General features: G+C 38.7%; 1 protein-coding gene across 5 annotated transcripts in view; it reads right to left on the minus strand.

Moving 5' to 3' along the window:
- Positions 1–10,082, minus strand: part of Ranbp16 (Ran-binding protein 16) — a 130,193-nt gene extending 120,111 nt beyond the window's left edge. For 3 of the 5 annotated variants that reach the window (XM_045752445.2, XM_045752441.2, XM_045752442.2), the window contains exon 1: positions 9,934–10,082. In XM_045752445.2, coding sequence (XP_045608401.1) covers positions 9,934–10,026 — 93 coding nt within the window. In that variant the 5' untranslated portion in view covers positions 10,027–10,082. Of the gene's footprint in view, positions 1–9,449; positions 9,470–9,643; positions 9,761–9,933 lie in introns of those variants that run through there. The other 2 variants (XM_069314452.1, XM_069314453.1) reach the window with 2 other exon arrangements.
- Positions 10,083–19,802: the final 9,720 nt, after the last annotated feature.

The raw sequence follows: 19,802 nt of genomic DNA on the forward strand, positions 1-19,802 counted from the left end.
CCTTTCCCAGTGAGGTGGGGAAGGGGAGCCACGTTCTGGCTCTGATTCCCGGTAGGCCTAAGAACTCCACAGTTTATGCAACCTGGTAGATGGGAACCATTTCAGTCTATAGCTTCAGGTAGCTACAAGGGGCTTCCCTCAGAAACAAGATTATATTGAAAAAGAAAAAATTATTTCAACTACACTTTCTAATGGAAAAATGGTTCAAGTTACTCATTACCAGGCCATAAGTGTTTCCAAGAAACAGAATATAATTATTATTAAAAACAAAATATCATTATAAATACTGTGCAATCAGTTACAATACTATACAGTACTTGTACTACATATATTTGCAAAATGTTTTGTAATTAATTTTTCATATTTTTTTTTACCTAAAGCTATTGTAGTACAGTACAGTATAGTACAGTACTTGTACTATATTTGCAAAATGTTTTGTAATTATTTTTTTTTGTACCTAAAGCTTTTGCTGCAAAGCCCAAACTACTTTTCTGAAGATCAGAAGTCTGAAACGTTTGTTTCGATGCATCTGGTAAAACTGGCCAATAGCAGAGAATGACTTTTTAAGCAAAATTAATAATTTTGCTTTTCCCCCAAATATTAGTTCAAAATTTTGCCCAAATATTACAATTAAAGAGTTTATACCATAAGGTTACATAGTATTACTAAAATGGATTCAGATAATATAGTAAATTAGACATTAAAATATATAAATTTATAAAAAATTTAATTTTTACATGTGAATGTTTACAAATGTTCTCTTAATATGGTGAGGAATCAAGGAGAGGGGAACAGGAGAGGGGAACAGGAGAGGAAAAGAATAATTTTATCTTACTGATGAATAATGAAACACAATATTTACACACTTTGTGATGAGCCACTATATCGTGCAATGTGCATAAACATATTTACTGCCCAGATATTTATTGTCATATATTTTGTTTTGTATCTGTACTGTATGTTCAAGATGTTTTCTCAATCATATGGAAATATAATACAGGTAATAATAATACAGCTCCAGGTACATACCTGCCGTGCACGCGATGTTACCTGAGCTTGAGCGGACAGGCATAGCTTCATGTTGTGCACTACCATCATTTTAAGTTTGAATAATGTTAATTATTATATTTTTTGACAAGTAAATTGTCTGAAATGAATGCATTATTGAAGAGTAAAACTTTAAATATGCATTGCACAACACTTTATATTATTATTATAAAGATATTAAAATAATTTTGCCTACTGAGCACCAAGCCAATTAGTATCACAATGTTTGCAAACTTTCTGTACACGTACATTGTTCTGTAAACGAAACCTAAAAAATACTCTCGTCTCGGTTTAGAGAAAATGTGCAAGCCGATGCCACATATTGTGTCACTGGAATACTGTACTTGCAGTTTTATGAAAACAGTATTGAATCATCAAAATGCAAGAATTAACACTTATATTAAAATTACAATAACTTGCTAAGCAAAAGTTATGTTTGGTGGAAAAATTAAATACATAAACAATAGAGAACAAAAATAATGAATAAGGCCCCAAAGAATATTAAACGCTCTTTAATCCAACCTACCTTCCAAATTTCAGGATGACCTGAAAAGATGCCTGCAATACATTACAGTATAAATGTACACAAATTATAATACAGTAATTTCAACCACATTAAATTTTTGGATTTTCACAACTGTAGAAGTGATAAAAAAAAATTGCATTTACAATATACAAATCACATTTGCTATACACGTGCTCTTTTGTCGTCTGGAAAACATCTGAAGGAAGCTGACTACCTACTTAGAATTGTTCCTTTTGGTATTCTTGATGAGCAGCCTCCATTAGACATTTTCCTTGAATCAGGCATAAATATTATTCACATTACATCTCTTATCTCTATGTAATTCATATTACTATTTTATCTACACATATACAGTACAGTATTGCACAAAATTATTTAAGTAAAATTAATATGACAACATTTTCTATTTACTGTACAGCAAATCACATGTGGAAACAGTACATTAATAGCTTATTTATTGCAATAATTTGATTCATGTTTATTAGTAAGGTTCATATTCGTATAATATATAAAATACAATTTAAACTTGGCTCTAAGCATTAATCATGCTAGTAATGATAAGTATGCAAGGGATCTTAAAAATTAGGTAGATTATACTAGCAACCCACTTACATAGGACTGTCATATCAATTACTGAATGTTGCATGTAACACTATTTTTGGAATAAATGTTCATCTTGTTCGGAAAGGATGACCATTTATTCCTTTAAGCATTCAAAACTTTTTTTGTTGCTTTTTCCAAAATATTTTGCATTAGGCCATGCAAGCAGTTTTAATAATGATCCTGTTCCTTACACAGTAGTAAAATAAATATTTTGATGAGACATTCAGCTGAATGAATAATTTTAACATTACGTAAATGATACTACACGAGTTGCACTTACATTACCTACCAATTAGCACTTTCGCATTCAGATGACGTTAAAACGCATCATCCATGCTCCAATGGTACGTATTTAGATGACGCTAAAATGCAGTGTCCGATTGTTATTCATAAACATTCACATTTTCATTGCTGTAACACAATCTATTATGAATACACTTTTGTTTTTGTATCTATTCCATAGACAATTCACTTGAAAACCATTTTGACACCAAATTTATAGTTATAAACCAACAAATAACTTTGAAAACATAAAATGATTTGAAGTATTTTTCACATCGCTGGGCAGCCTACAAAGCCCAGAACACTTCTAGTCAGAAATAGCGTGGAGATGCTACACCTCCTAATTATTAATTTAGTTGATGTAGCTTGTACAAGAAAAATAGTTCAGTTACGAATAAACATTGTAAGTTTCTTTTTCGTTTTTTTAATTCGGTGGACATTTCTGAGCAACTTGTGTAAAGGCCTTCCTTACTCGGGGAAAAATAAAACTACATATAATAAGTTATTACATTTTACTTCTAATAAAACAATTTACACAAATAATCTAAAAAGTAATACTGCACATTTACATTTACATATAAAAATATAAATATTTCTTAAACAAAATTATCTTGCAAGTACAGTTACATGCCCTGGTGTGCTAATAGCTGAACTGCTGTTACATGCCCTGGTGTGCTAATAGCTGCACTGCTGTTACATGCCCTGGTGTGCTAATAGCTGCACTGCTGTTACATGCCCTGGTGTGCTGAATAGCTGCACTGCTGTTACATGCCCTGGTGTGCTGATAGCTACACTGCTGTTACATGCCCTGGTGTGCTGAATAGCTACACTGCTGTTACATGCCCTGGTGTGCTGATAGCTGCACTGCTGTTACATGCCCTGGTGTGCTGATAGCTGCACTGCTGTTACATGCCCTGGTGTGCTGATAGCTACACTGCTGTTACATGCCCTGGTGTGCAGATAGCTACACTGCTGTTACATGCCCTGGTGTGCTGATAGCTGCACTGCTGTTACATGCCCTGGTGTGCTGATAGCTACACTGCTGTTACATGCCCTGGTGTGCTAGATAGCTACACTGCTGTTACATGCCCTGGTGTGCTGATAGCTGCACTGCTGTTATATGCCCTGGTGTGCTGATAGCTGCACTGCTGTTACATGCCCTGGTGTGCTGATAGCTGCACTGCTGTTACATGCCCTGGTGTGCTGATAGCTGCACTGCTGTTACATGCCCTGGTGTGCAGATAGCTACACTGCTGTTACATGCCCTGGTGTGCTGATAGCTACACTGCTGTTACATGCCCTGGTGTGCAGATAGCTACACTGCTATTACATGCCCTGGTGTGCAGATAGCTACACTGCTGTTACATGCCTTGGTGTGCTGATAGCTACACTGCTGTTACATGCCCTGGTGTGCAGATAGCTACACTGCTGTTACATGCCCTGGTGTGCTGATAGCTACACTGCTGTTACATGCCCTGGTGTGCAGATAGCTACACTGCTGTTACATGCCCTGGTGTGCTGATAGCTACACTGCTGTTACATGCCCTGGTGTGCTGATAGCTGCACTGCTGTTACATGCCCTGGTGTGCTGATAGCTACACTACTGTTACATGCCCTGGTGTGCAGATAGCTACACTACTGTCACATGCCCTGGTGTGCTGATAGCTACACTACTGTCACATGCCCTGGTGTGCAGATAGTTACTTATTTACCATTGTTTATTTATTTATTTACTTATTTATTTATGTACAGTAACAAGAAGGTACATCGAGTTGTGAGAGTACATAATATCGGTGTTCTTACATTCTTGTAAAACCACTAACACATCGTTTTGGGCAGATTCTTCAGCTAACAAATAGGTAAAGTTAAGATTATTATTAGGTACATTGTAACAAAATTTGAGTTTACCCTAATAACTACAGCATTGTATAAATTGATGGGAGTGATTACACTGGTTAAGTTGCGTATGTTAAATTCTAAAATTGGGGGAGTAGGAAGTACAAAATACAGTGCGAGTTGAAACCAGAAGATGAGGAATTATGAGGATGAAATTAGGTACTTTTTGGTTTTACTTTTGAATAAAGCGGATGTTGGACAATTTTTTAATTCATCTGGGAGCGAGTTCCCTGGGTGCTATTACATCTAACAAGGAAGAGTTTCAGATCAAGGTTAGCATTTAGGAACAAGATGTTGTACACGTAAATACCACAAGAGAATGTGTGGAGTGTATGTTAACATTTTTGGGGAGTTAAACAGAGGGGTTGTGTGTTGTCTGAAGACAGACTTTGTTATACAGTACAGTACTGTACTGTAGTTCTGATAGTAGATTTCTGCTGGGTGATTATGGGCTTGAGGTAATTTGCAGTGGTTGATCCCCATGCACAGATACCGTATGTAAGATATGGATAGATTAGCAAGTAGGAAAGTGATAGGAGAGCAGAGTGGGGGAACATAATGCATTAACTATTATAATACTGTATCTGATTTTTATTGAGTATACCAACAGTTTTTGATACTTTTTTGGGCTGTGTTGTATACAGGTGCTAAAGTTAAGTCTCTTGGCCAAGGAACTTTCCATTATTTTTAATGCTAATGTTAACATTGTTTATCTGAAATTGAATTTGGTTTGATGATTTACTTTCAAATAAAATATAGTAGGTCTTTTCTGTGTTTAGTGCGAGTTTGTGGGTTGACATCCATGAGCGGAGTTTTAAATTTTTTATTCACATTATTTTTTAGTATGTGGGGGTTGGGGTCTGAATAAGTTAAGGTAGTATTGCCAGCAAATTTGTCAAATATTAGGGGGACTCCCTGGTTTGCCTCCTGCCTTCTCATTCGGGGGGCAGTGGCGGGCGTCGTTCCCCAGAGCAGGCCAAAGCGCATATTTGACTGGTTTAAGAATGTTAACAGACCTTTGGCAAATCATTGATGAATATAAGAAATAGGAGAGGTCCTAAATGCTGTCCTGTGGCACTCCTACTGTCAATGGTAGAGTGGGGGAGGTTATATCATTAATGGCTACATATTGGTGTCTGTCACTTTGATATGATTGAATATAGTTCAGAGCCAGGCCTCAGATTCCGTAGTGGTGATGTTTAAGTAAGGAGTAGTTATGGTTGACAGTATAACAAAGGCCTTTCTCAGGTCAATGAAGAGACCAATTGGGAACTTGTTTTTGTCAAGGGCTGTATAGATTACATCAAGCAGACTAATAATGGATTCATTGGTACTCTTTTGGGAATTAAAGTCAAACTGCCAGTGACTTAATATTGTTGAATTTTACATGGTACGAGTAGAACTGTTTGTAAATATAGTAATTGATTCAAATATTTTTTATAGTACCGGTAGATTTAATATTGGTCTAAAAGTGTTTATGTCAGCTGTATTGCCTCTTATGAACTGGAGTTACTCTTACTTCTTAAAGGATAGTTACTCTTACTTTTTAAAGGATATCAGGAGAAGTATGACACTAGAGATTTGTTGAATAACTGGGCTATGGTTGGTACAAGCACATGAGCGGCACTCTCACAGCTGGTTTATCACTACTGTTCCCAGCATCTGTTTTAACCTTTACGCTGCTACAGCTTGGGCTATAAATGGGGGGTATAAGCTGGGGCTGGGCAAAAAAATATTCAAATTATGTGAAAATTAATATTAAATGTTAAACAAATCTCCAACTTATTGGCTTCGGCGTCAGGAAAGTTTTATCCCAATATATTCAGAAATGGATTTTAGACAAATTTTTATTAAAAAAGAAGAAAGTTTTGTTGATAAGGAGAACAGCTCCTATTAACTAGAACTGAGGGATAATGCAGTAATAAAGAGATGCAAGCACCTGTCCAATGCACAAGGAAGAAGAATAGTAGTAAGAAGTATCCACAAAGTGGATATGCAGCTGGTGCCTTTATAGCATTGCTGAGTAATACATAATAATACCAATAATAATGAGTAAATATGCTATTATACTCTATTTTGTTATATATCATAAAAATACATTCCCAATGTTAATATCTGTTACTTTCACCAATGTCCAAATTTTTTTTTGTCTCCTTTGTTTATTAACTGATTTTGTTGTAACTTCTACATCCTGGAGAATGCATACCCGTTCCTAATGAAGATACTTGTAGAATGAAATTGGTCAAAAAGTAAATCGGTCACCGCTGGCAGAACTTGGAACTTTGAAGTTTTTTTTTTTTTTTTTTGGGGGGGGGGGAGGCTGATTTTTTCACAGATTTCAAACTCTATTTTCTTTGTCTCTTTAGGTAGTTTTGATGATTAGGAACCAGATTAGAGCTTTATCACTTATACAAGTATATATCTTAATCCCCTAAAATCATTATAATTATCCCTATTTTTTTTTTTTGGGGGTGGGGGGTCACATATTGACCTACAACTTTCACATATTCGAGTACGAATGCCAAACAATGTTTATTAAAACATACAAGTAAATTAATGAATTAGAACTACTGTACCTTATTCAGTGTCGATAACTTCAACTTCAATTATCTCTAAAACAAGAGTTTCAACATTGAGTTAGCTTAAAAAAATCCAGTTTCTGACCGATTCTCACCATTTGTACATATAGTGTGCACAGCTGTCTGTTCTACAATCCTATTAGAATGGGTTTTTCATAAACCCTAAACGTTTGGAGTTATAATTATTTTTTTCTAAATTTGGCACATATTTCAAATGCCACATTGGCGATTTTTTTTTTTAACAGAAAACTAAACTGAAAACCTATATTCTAAATCTATCAAAATGAAGACCATATGCTATTCTGAGAGCATAACAACACCATATGAACAACTAGTGATATTTTATATTTTTGCAGGTGATTTGAAAATCTGAAGTTTTCTATATTCAATTTTATAATTATTTTGTATTTTCTTATTTATCAAGTTAAGTTTGTGATCATTTAGACAAAGTTGCAGGATTTGCTAGTAGATTAAGCACAAAAAATTGGAAATCGTTTGAGCAAGTTTGAGAAATTAAACTTATGGTACCATTAGGTCCTGTCAAATATGTATGCCATGCACAGTATAAGGGTTAACCGAGTCAATTATAATGACTCGCTTATTATATAAGAATATAATGACGATATAATGTTTGTTGGGCTGACTGGCAAAAGGAGTAGAGAGTTAGAAAAGGTGCCAGTGAGATATGTAGCAACATGTATGTGGGTCTCTGGGATGTTTCTGGTAAGGTTAGCACCAATTTATGAGAAGAAACTATTAAATTTAGTTGCTGTTTTAAAGTCTGTTGTAGGTGTGTAACCATCCTTGGAGAGTTATCTGCTTGTTATGTGACTGTTGTTTAGATCCAAGAATGTTAGCAATGCCTTTCCATTTCCTTTTCCTGTTTCCTTTTGTTACTATGAATCTACTCACATAAAAGAAAAGTTTAGTCTTCTTATTATAGTGGTAACTGTTACATGCCCTAGTGTGCATATAACTACACTACTTTACTACTAAACTGATTTTAGGCAGTGATGTGGTGGAGACAGACTCCATACACAGTTTCAAATGTAGATTTGATACAATCTAATAGGCTCCAGAATCTGCACACCAGTTGATTGACAGTTGAGAGGCAGGACCAAAGAGCCAAAGCTCAACCCCTGCATGCACAACTAAGTGAGTACAACTAGGTGAGTACTACTCACGCATCCCCTGGCGTGCAGACAGCTACACTATTGTTACATGCCCTGGTGTGCAGACAGCTACACTATTGTTACATGCCCTGGCGTGCAGACAGCTACACTATTGTTACATGCCCTGGTGTGCAGACAGCTACACTATTGTTACATGCCCTGGCGTGCAGACAGCTACACTATTGTTACATCCCCTGGTGTGCAGACAGCTACACTATTGTTACATGCCCTGGTGTGCAGACAGCTACACTACTGTTACATGCCCTGGTGTGCAGACAGCTACACTATTGTTACATGCCCTGGTGTGCAGACAGCTACACTATTGTTACATGCCCTGGTGTGCAGATAGCTACACTATTGTTACATGCCCTGGTGTGCAGACAGCTACACTATTGTTACATGCCCTGGTGTGCAGACAGCTACACTATTGTTACATGCCCTGGTGTGCAGACAGGCAGACTAGGCTATTATTACATTAACATGGGTAGTTGATCAATTAGAGGTTACATAATACAGTATACATTTATCGAATCAAATTTCACAGAAAAGACTGGATTATATGAGTTTGTCAAGAAGATATGCAGATTAATGCTGTCTGCTGCGAGTGAAATAGAGCATTAAAAAATAAGAGCACTTTTGGTAGCTATGGTGAATAGAACACAGATAATTCAAACTTCAATCTGTTTTCATAAATCTACACTTTCAGCAAAGCTATAATCCTTAAACTTCTTTAAAGATTAGATTAAGTAAACTTTCAATGACTAAAAAAATATAATTTTACATATATTCTAGGATAGGTGTGGCTTAATATGTACCATTAGCTCTGACCATAAGTTACTGACCCAGGCCATGCACACCTTTAATAAGGCTAAATTATCTTATTTGATTTATAAACTCAAAATCTGATCCTTAAATTAAATCTAATATTATATCATTTTCCCCATACCCTGTCACAGGAACTACAACTAAAGACTATTTTAGTCCAAAAAGCATATGTATGAAGTGGGAGTTATGCATGACGTGGGAGTTATGCATGACATAGGATTTATGTATGATGTGGGAGTTATGCATGACATAGGAGTTATGTATGATGGAGTTATGCATGCCATGGGAGTTATGCATGACATAGAAGTTATGCATGCTGTGGGAGTTATGCATGACGTGGGAATTATGCATGCCTGGGAGCTCCTCTCCCAGCATCATCATCATGGTGCAAGTTGAAGCTTGTAACAACAACAAAAGCTTCCTTCTGGATGTTATTACAGATCTCTCCCGTGCTGGCGAGTACTCTTACCACCAGACATTTAACCCCCTCCACAACCATGCCATTACCGTAAGCGTTACCATAATAAATATATGAGGTGGCACAAGGTAGCCAGCATTGAGGTAGTCGGTGTTGGGGGGACCTGCACCTCCCTCGGCCGAGGGGGCTCTCTCTCTCTCTCCCGACACTCTTCTCTCTCTCACGTTTCTACCCCCCCTAAGCCAGCCTGTCTACACCTTCTAACACCTTGGAGACGTGTAGCATCCCTTCTTACATGCATTTTACTGTGGCATTTTCTATTTTGCCGCCAACGTGCCCCGTTTTGGCTCCAAACAACAGGCTGTCACGGCAACTGAGCAGACAGACGAAGTTTACCATCTATATGACGAAATGGGTTACCCTTCTTTGTGCTCATTTTTAACAGCCTTTTCATTCATCAATTTTTTTTAAATCAAAATAACAAATTCCCGAACAGTGCAGCTTCCCGACTGTCAGTTATATACATCGTTATTCATTCATAAAATGAAGTACATGAGATAAAAATAAGATTGTTTTGATGCGTACCTGGTCCTCCGCCATGGTGGTGCTGCCATCTGTCGGGAGTAGGGATGAGGGGGAGCGGGCAGGCCTCCCAGACAACCCCCCCACCAACTTCATCCAAACACACACACACGCACCCACAACCAGCAAATGAAATAATAATAATAACTTAGTGTATCGGGGGACAGGCAGCCAGTTAATACATACAGTACATGTTAGGTTTATACATAGATCCTACACTCCCTCCCCCACATAGGGTCGAATTACTGACCATCTCCCAGGATGCAATCCTACAACAAGTTGACTAACTCGGGTACCTATTTACTGCTAGGTGAACAGGTGTATTAGGTTATAGGAAACTCGCCCAATTGCTTCTGTCCCGCCCATGATTCGAATCCAGAATTCTCGATTGCGAGTCGAGAATGAACTTGGCTGTGCTACCGAGACCGGGAAAATATATGGAATTCATTGCTCGAAAAAAAAACATCGCCTTATTAAAAATAATACCAAAAAGTACCTAATTACAGCCCTCATAGTTTCCCACCTAGTGCCTTCAACTCGCATTGTTTCTTGTGCTACCCACTCCCCCAATATGTCTCGAAGCCATTTAACTTCATCATCTTATATCATGATTGTTATAAAAAAAAATAATAAAATAAAATGTTTATTTAGGTAAGGTACATACATACAAGAAATTTTTACAAAGATTGGTTGACTTATAGGTAGAGCTAGTACATACAATGCCTAAAGCCACTATTACGCAAAGCGTTTCGGGCATGAAAAACTTAAATGACAAGCTCAGTTGTATCCAGACCACGGTTGTGTGCGGTCGCTAGGTTGGCGCTCTTGGCGTCCGCTGATTGGTGGGAGGTGGAGGATTGCCCCACACTCTTCGTTTCTGCACGTGGTGATACAGGATATTGTGCATTTGTTCTCGATTATTGACAGCGTCGAAGAAATGGCTGAGGCGGTATGCCTAAGTGGTAGTGAGGAGGACAGACAAGATGATAATCGACCGTTTGAAGTAGTAGTGAACAAAAAGAAACGGAGAAATAATAACAGACAGCGAGACAGTGAGTGACGATGAGATTGCAAAGAGACCAAAGAATGAGACCCTACTCAGCAAGACTCAAGACAAGACAAGAAGGAAGAAGCTGTCGTTCCCTACAACATGCCAATTGAATTTCCACCAAAAGCTAGAGTGGACGGTACGTCTAGCTAAACAATGTTTGGAATACGAACCACTTTTCAAGGAGGGTCTTCACCGGCCCTACATAACAGTTGGGACTGAACAAGCCGTGGAACGCCTCACGACGGTTGGTTTTGAGAATGTAGTGATGGTTCCTCCAGAAGAAGGTATGTTGCACACAAAGATCATAGTTTTCAAGTTTCCAACTTATTTGGATCCTGACTGTCTTCTTCTTAACAATGATAATGTTGTCTGGGCAAAGAGGAACAGTGTTCGTGGTGACAAACGAAGCCAGGTTGTTGCCTTGGTAAAGGGTGAGGCGCCGGAGAAAATTTTTGTGCAAGGACTAGGCTATAGGAACGTTGCAAAATACGTTGAGGAGCCCATGCTGTGCATGAAGTGTTCACGTTGGGGACATATGGCATGGAAATGCCAGTTTGACCCCAGGTGTCGGTATTGTGTGAAAAAACACGACTCGCGAGAGTGTAGAGTCAAGATTGAAAGAAGTGAAAAAATCATCCCATTTTGTTGCAACTGTCGAGGCAGCCACAATGCTGGTTCCTCTCAATGCCCCATGAAGCCTCATCTGAAAGAGACTAGAACGGGTCCTACAAGCAGGATAGATGTATATCCTCGCAACAAGGAAAAATTGTGCAAGAGGAACATGGAGGAAACAGTTGGAAGCCAACGGCAGCCCCTATGATCAATGTGTGGGAAAAAGGGATGGAGAAAGTAAAGGCGAGCTTAGGGAAAGTACATCATGCAGTGGAAAAACTGAAACCTTGTGACGATAAGGTTCAGGACAATATGATCACCTCTGAGGTTGGTAATCAAATTTTGGAGTATCTAAAAAAACTAGATAAGAGGATTGAGGCATTGGAAAAATTGGCTATGGAAGGTGGACGGGGTGAAGATGGTGGTGAAACAGGACGTGTAATTGAAAGTAAAACGAGATGTGAAATGGAAAGTGAAATGTGCGTAGAAGAAAGTAATGATGTGCATGAGGTAACGATGATAGAAGAGTCAGGAGAATACACTTTCTAGTAGTGTTAGCGGTGTTCAACCTCCTGTTGTGACAAATGGTGAAAGAACGGTTAAAGTAAAACGGGTTACAGAAATAACAAAGAAAATAGATATGAAAAATATTACCTTCGATGTTTGTAGTAGTTGTGAAGGTGAGGAGAAAGAAAAAATGTTACGGTGTTGGAAGGAAGTTTCTAAGGTACTCTTGTATCTCATGGAATGTGACGGACAGGGCAAAGGTAGTTATATTATTAATCATGGATGAAAGTAAGTTGAGAATATTATCTTGGAACATTAATGGATTAAAAACTAGAGCGGTGGATGTACACTATTATACTCTTAGAGAGAATATTGACATAGTAGCACTCCAGGAAACTGGGGATAGGGATGGTAGCATACTGAGGCTAAATGGCTATACAGGCTTTCACTTATATGCTGATGGAGGAACTAGGGGGGTCTCATGTTATGTCAAAAGTACCATACCTGCCGAGATAACTGGAATCCCTCAGAGATATAGAGGTATTGAAAGTATTAGCTTGCGGATACAATTAAAGGACCGAGAGTTAAATTTCATTAATCTATACATCTCTGATAGCTCCCTTGATTTAAGATACTTGCCAGATTCCTTCTTTTCTGAAGATACACTTGTGGTAGGGGATTTTAATGCCAGACATCCAGCTTTAGGATCAAGGGGTAAAGCAAATAGGAATGGTTGCAGATGGTACCAGTTATTGCAGGAACATGAAGATGTTCAACTGCTGGGCGAGCCCTCTCCTACTCATTTGAGGGGAGGGAGATTAGATTATGCTTGTTTAATAAATGCTGAGGGCATAGAGGGGAATTGTCTTACTGTGGATGAAATGCTAAGTGATCATTTTGCATTACAAATACAGCTTAAACTAGATAAAAAGCATGCCTGCCTTCAGAGGAAAAGGTTAAAGTTTAATGAGGGAGAATTAAGGGGTCTTGTTGGCCATATTAAGTCTTGGTATGATACTTATAAGCCGGTTTCGGCAGAAGCATTTTATGAAGATTTAATTAAGGAGGTAGATGTATTTAATGCAACATTGAACCGGAAACCATCTAGTATAAAAAGGCATCCCCCCAGAAAAGAAAATTATACACATGACAAGATGCTTAAGGGGTGGACATTAACAATGAGGAGAGCTCACAGGGATTGGAATAGGAATGGTAGGACTGAGGAAGGGAAGAATGCTTTACTGGCAGTTGCTAGGCTGTGTGGGGAGAAGAGAAAGGAAATTAGGAGCAAGTATTGGCAGGAATTTGCAGAGAAAGTTGGGAGTAACAGAAACTTGAAGGAAATCTGGCAAGACGTAAATAAAATAAGGGGTAAAAAGCACAATTTTGTTGCACATCCAGACCCGCAAGGAATTGCAAATGGTCTCGTAAATAAATGGGCGGAAGCTGCCAAACTTAGTTCATTACCCGCTGTAACGAGAGAGTCATTAGATTCTTGGAAAGATCTAAGAAAGGATTTTATACTTATAGCAGGTAACAGTGGTGATGTCACTTGCACAGGTATTACCAGAGAAGAACTAATAACGGCGATTAAAGTTGGGAAATCTACCGCACCTGGGGAGGATGTAGTAACTTATGAAATACTTAATGAACTTGCCATTATGACGAAAAGTCCACTGTTAGACCTCTTTAATATTAGTTATAAAGAGGGCAATATTCCCAGTAAATGGAAAATAGCTATGATCATCAGGCTAAAGAAAGGCTCAGGCACAACAGGCTAAAGAAAGGACAAAAAAAGTGAGAAAAAGTACAGAGACCCACAGAGGACAATAGAGAAGAAATTAATACAACCGCATTAGGAGAGAAGCCGAGAGGCAATTTGAAAATGACACTGCTGCAAAATGCTAGACCAACCCAAGTTGTTCTCTGCCTATATGAGGATGAAAAATAACAGCATGAGTCCATGAACTCAGATTGAGGAGACAAGGGATGAAGTCTCATAGAAAATGATAATGAGGTATGTGATGAACTCAACAAAAGATTTCAGGTTTTTGCAATAAATCAAGGTTATTAGATGAAAGGCCAGAAGAAACAATGGATGACATTACATTCACTGTAAAAGGAGTACCACAAACAAAAATGACAAAAAACATAGGTTTGTTGACCTCCATAAGGACCTGGATGCTACCAACAATGAGGAACTGAACACCATGGGTTCCTCCAGGTCTGTATGGTGCAACATATTAACTCAGGATGGTAGCAAAATGACATTGAGAGCATGCTACAAGCCTGACACAGCAACGGAAGAGAATATTGCGGATTTGCATAATGTGTGATCAATGCAGCATCTGAAACCCAAACCCTAATAATTGGGGACTTAACCACGAGACCATAGATTGGATCAACCTAACATCACAAGCAGATGAACAATTTTGAGACCTTGTGCAGGACTCTTTTTTTTTCTCTCTCTCTCTCTCATACAATGCAGTTGTCCTGACAATGGGCGATGGCTTATATTTTGAGTGGGGAGTCCATATAAACAACTGGGCCTCTACCCTTCAGACCGAACTATTTAATTGCCTTGCTTCTTGCACTGAAATGTGTACGTCTCCAAACTTGATACGTTAATTGTAAGTGACTCTTCCTCATCCTCAATTGCTCTCAACTCTTTAAGACATAACTGTAACAGGCTCGTGTCTGATGCTAGACACAAATACAACAAAATTATTTATGATAGTAGCAGAGTCCATTTCATGTACTCAGTTGTGCTTGCGGGGGTTGAGATATGGCGCTTTGGTCCCGCCTCTTAACTGTCAATGAACTGGTGTACAGATTCTTGAGCCTACTGGACTCTATCATATCTACATTTGAAACTGTGTACGGAGTCTACCGCCACCACATCACTGTCTAATGCATTCCATTTGCTAACTACTCTGACACTGAAAGATTTCTTTCTAATGTCTCTGTGGCTCATCTGGGTACTTAGATTCCACTCGTGTCCCCTTGTTCGTGTTCCACCCGTGCTAAAGTGCTTGCATTTGTCCATCCTGTCAATTCCCCTGAGAATTTTGTAGGTGGTTATCATGTCTCCACTTACTCTTCTGTTTTCCATGGACGTGAGGTTCAGCTCCGCTAGACTTTCTTTGTAGCTCATGCCACTCAGTTCTGGGACTAGTCTGGTGGCATACCTCTGAATCTTCTCAAACTTTGTCTTGTGTTTAACTAGGTATGGACTCCAGGTTGGAGCTGCATATTCCAGGATTGGTCTGACATATGTGGTATACAAGGTCCTGAACGATTCATTACACAAGTTTCTAAAGGCAGTTAGAATGTTGGCCAATCTAGCATATGCCGCTGATGATATCTGGGGACAGGTTTGGTGTGATAGCAACCCCCAGATCTTTCTCTCTATTTGACTCTTGCAGGATTTCACCTTCCAGATGGTACCTTAATTGTGTTCAGCCTTCTGTTCCCTTCGTCTAATTTCATTACTTAACACTTTCCTGAGTTAAACTTTAGTCGCCATTTTCTAGACCATTCCTCCAGTTTGTCCAGGTCGTTCTGTAGTCTGTCTATCTTCATCCGTCTTGATTCTTCTCATAATTTTTGCATCATCAGCAAACATTGAGAGGAATGAGTGTATACCCTCTGGAAGATCGTTTACATGTATTAAAAACAGGATGGGTCCAAGTACTGAGTCCTGCGGGACTGCGCTGGTGACATCTCGCCATTCTGATGTCTCCCCCCCCCTCACAGTTACTCCCTGTTTCCTGTTGCTTAGATACTCCCTTATCCACTGGAGCACCTTACCTTTCATGCCTGCCTGTTGCTCCAACTTTTGTAACAGCCTTTTATGGGGGTACTGTGTTAAAGGCTTTCTGACAGTCCAAGAAAATGCAGTCTGCTCACCCTTCCCTTTTTTGCCTATTTTTTGTTGTTTGGTTATAGAATTCTATGAAACCTGTGAGGCATGATTTGCCCTCTCTGAACTCATGCTGGTGGTGTGTTACAAAGTTATTTTTCTCCAGATACTCTACAAACCTTTTCCTCGCGATCTTCTCCATCACCTTGCATGGTATACAAATTAGGGAAACTGGCCTGTAGTTCAGCGCCTCTTGCCTGTCACTCTTTTTGTATATTGGGACTACATTAGCTGTCTTCCAGCTTTCCGGAAGGTCTCCTGTATCCAGTGACCTTTTATACACCATAGAGAGTGGCACACTTAGTGCTTCTGCACCTTCTTTTAATATCCACGGTGAGATTTCTGTCAGGCCCAAGAACCTTTGTTATATTCAGCTCCAACAGATTCCTTTTGACCTCATCACTGGTGAGGTCAAATTCCTCCAAGGCTGCTTGGTTTGCCTCCTCATTTAGTGCAGGGGGCTTCTCCTCTTCTATTGTGAAGACCTCCTGGAATCTGTTGTTGGGTTCTTCACACACCTCCTTGTCAGTCTCTGTGTATCGTTCTTCCCTTTTCTCAGTTTCATCACTTGTTCCTTCACTGCTGTTTTCCTCCTGATGTGGCTGTGGAGCAGTTTTGGTTGGGTCTTAGCTTTACTCGCGATGTCATTTTCATACTGTCTCTGCTTCTCTCCTCACTCTGAGGTGCTCATTTCTAGCCCTCTGGTACTCACCTCATGTTGGCCTCCGAATGCATGATAGAGCTGATGAGTTAGCCAAAGAATCTGCCTTAAAAGGAGAAATTTACTATAACCTTGGATTGTCAATAAGCAGTCTGAGATCAATAGTACACCAAGAACTTCAACAAAATCTTGTAGATCTGAGGTAGAGTGAAATCGACACCAGTTTTTCCATCTATCATCATACTATCATGCAAGAGGAGCCACACATCTATGGATCATCCAATAAAATCAGCAGACTTCTAGATGTTACTACTGCTCGGCTTAGACTCGGTTACAAGTATCTCTGGGAATTATCATTATCTGCCGATGTAGACCTGACCAAATGTAAACTGTCAACAAAATTATTCGCACACCCTCCGTCACTATGTGATGGAGTGCGAAAAGATACGTGAATTTAGAGACAATTCTATAACCAATGTTCCAGCGATGTGTAAATATTTCCTTCAAAATGATCTACTACCAGAAATGTTAGCCAAATATCCCCAGTTTGCTAACTGTAGGTAGTAACTAAGTGATTGTAACCTATCCACCGCTGCCCACTGGATGGGCGGGGCGGTGTGCAGGACAAACATACTAATTGTGGCACTAGTTCTCCACATGTCAGTTGCTTAATTTAGAAACTGTACTTGTGGTCGATCTCGAACCCATTGTTGATGTGACGACTTATACTGAATTTTGTAACTAGTTCACCAAGATTGTAACTTGCTTAGCTAAATGAATTGTGGGGTTCAGTCCCTGAGCCCATTATGTGCCTCTGTAACCCTTTCCACTACCGCCCACAGCATGGGTATGGGGTGCATAATAAATGATTTAAACTGAAACTGACACAACCTTCATTTTCTCCAGTCCTAACCCTCTTACTCTGAATAATACAGTGAATACTGAACTAAATAAAGCTCGGCTTTGGGTAACTGCTAACAAACTCACTCTTAACATTGACAAAACCTTCTATATTTTGTTTGGTAATAAATCCTCAGATCAAATTAATCTAAGAATAAACAATATCCAAATTAGTAAGAAAGTAGATGGTTAATTCCTAGGAATTTTCATCGATAACAAGCTGAATTTCTTGGGCCACATTCAAAATATAGCAAAAGCAGTTTCTAAAACTTTTAGCATTCTTTCTTAGATCAGATATTATGTACCTCGCCCTGCCCTGGTGACGATCTATTACTCTCTCATATATCCTTGGTGCTACATAGCCTTCCACGCTTGGTGCCTTCTTTGATAATTACTTGCTCTCTCATATATCCTTATCTCAATTATGGTATTTGTGCTTGAGGTTCTACTACCCAATATAATTTACGTCCTCTAATTACTCAGCACAAATCTGCTATTAGAACAATGTAAAATTCTGACCCTAGACAGCACTCTGTACCTTTACTTAAATCTTTGAATATGTTAGATATTTAGTCACTGCACATCCTCTCATGTGTACTCTATATATTTAAAACTTTGAACCGTAATGCCAATCATGACCTTAAACGCTTCCTAGACAGTTGTAACAGAACTCATGGGCACCTCACCAGAAACAAATACCTATGTGATATTCCAAGAGTGGGTCTTAACCAAACTAGAAATGCTCTATATATCAAGGAACCAAGAATGTGGAATGACCTTCCCAAGCATGTCAATGACTGTACCTATCTCAACTAGTTTAAGAGAAAAACTAAGTACTACCTAATAAACTCAATGTAACCTACCTTACCCCCTAAATGTCAACCCATGTCCTACTATTTTCAAACAATACAGTTTGTTGACCAACTTGTTTAACAACCGATTTCCGACATTTTTTTTATTTTTTCCCCGTTTTCCCCTTTTCAACTCGATTTACGTTTTGATCTCAATTAGTATTAAGTGTTAGTCTAAATGTTTTTTCCAAGACCTTGCCTGAAACCCTGTGCGTATTAGTGACTTTAGGCATAGTATGTACTAGCTCTATCTAGAACTCCAACATTATGTTTGTAAGTCATCTTGTTTGTAGGTACTTTTACCTGAATAAACATTTGATTTGATTTGATTTTTGTGCTGCCCACTTCCTCAATATATGTGCTTAAGCCTAGCAACCTCACTGCTATCAACTTTTATTATAGTTGTTATGTTGAACGCAAATTTTACTACAGTGAAGTACTAAAGTACAGTGTACCTATTAATAATCCTCAAATTGTAAAATAACAAAACAAATGTTTATTCAGGTAAACCTCTGGAGCAAGTGTAGGGACCCATAGCCTCGGAGAAGAAAATAAAGAATACTCAGAGAAGACCTTGTGGATCCTCACTGAACACTGATATTTTCTTCTACCATCCCTATTCTTTTGGTATGTGTGTATATATATCTAACTTTATTTGTAAATTTCACTACACAAAAAGGGTTACAACATTGGTTACATGCAGGGTACAAGGCTACTTGTCACAAGTTGTAGAGCTCCTCCAGTTCCTCAGATGGCGGCCAGGAACCATGGATGCAGTGACCATTTCCTCTCTGGATCGCCACACTAAGGCTCTGAAAGAGAAAACTGGCTGCTTTAGGGGTCTCTAGTTGTTTCAATTAGCTTGGACCTCAACTCCTTCAAAAAAGTAGCAGCACTTTTATCCCAGGCACCAAGTGTCTCTGAGGCAATGGGGACAAAATTGTAGTGGTGATCAAGGTCTCTGTATTTGCGTGACTTGGCTGCTTCCCGGTGATTGGCAGCACCTCCTGCTTGTGTAGCACTGAAGTCAACATAGGTCAGGTAAAAGTACATACATACAAGATGAGTTACAATTTTTTTTTTTTTTAATTGTGCTACAATGTACCTGTTATAATCCTCGAATTTTACTACAATATACCTATTAATATACTTCAAATTTTATTACAATGTACCTATTAATATTCTTCAAATTTCGTTACAAATTAACTATTTAAAATTATGTTAGATTAAGTATCTGTCCGAAACGCTATATATGTTAGTGGTTTTGCAAGTTTTAGTTGAGTTCATTTATTATGCACCCCATACCCATCTTGTGGGCGGTAGTGGAAAGGGTTACAGAGGCAGATAATGGGCTCAGAGAATGTAAAA

The sequence above is a fragment of the Procambarus clarkii genome, chromosome 79, assembly GCF_040958095.1.
Source record: "Procambarus clarkii isolate CNS0578487 chromosome 79, FALCON_Pclarkii_2.0, whole genome shotgun sequence".
Lineage (NCBI taxonomy): Eukaryota > Metazoa > Arthropoda > Malacostraca > Decapoda > Cambaridae > Procambarus > Procambarus clarkii.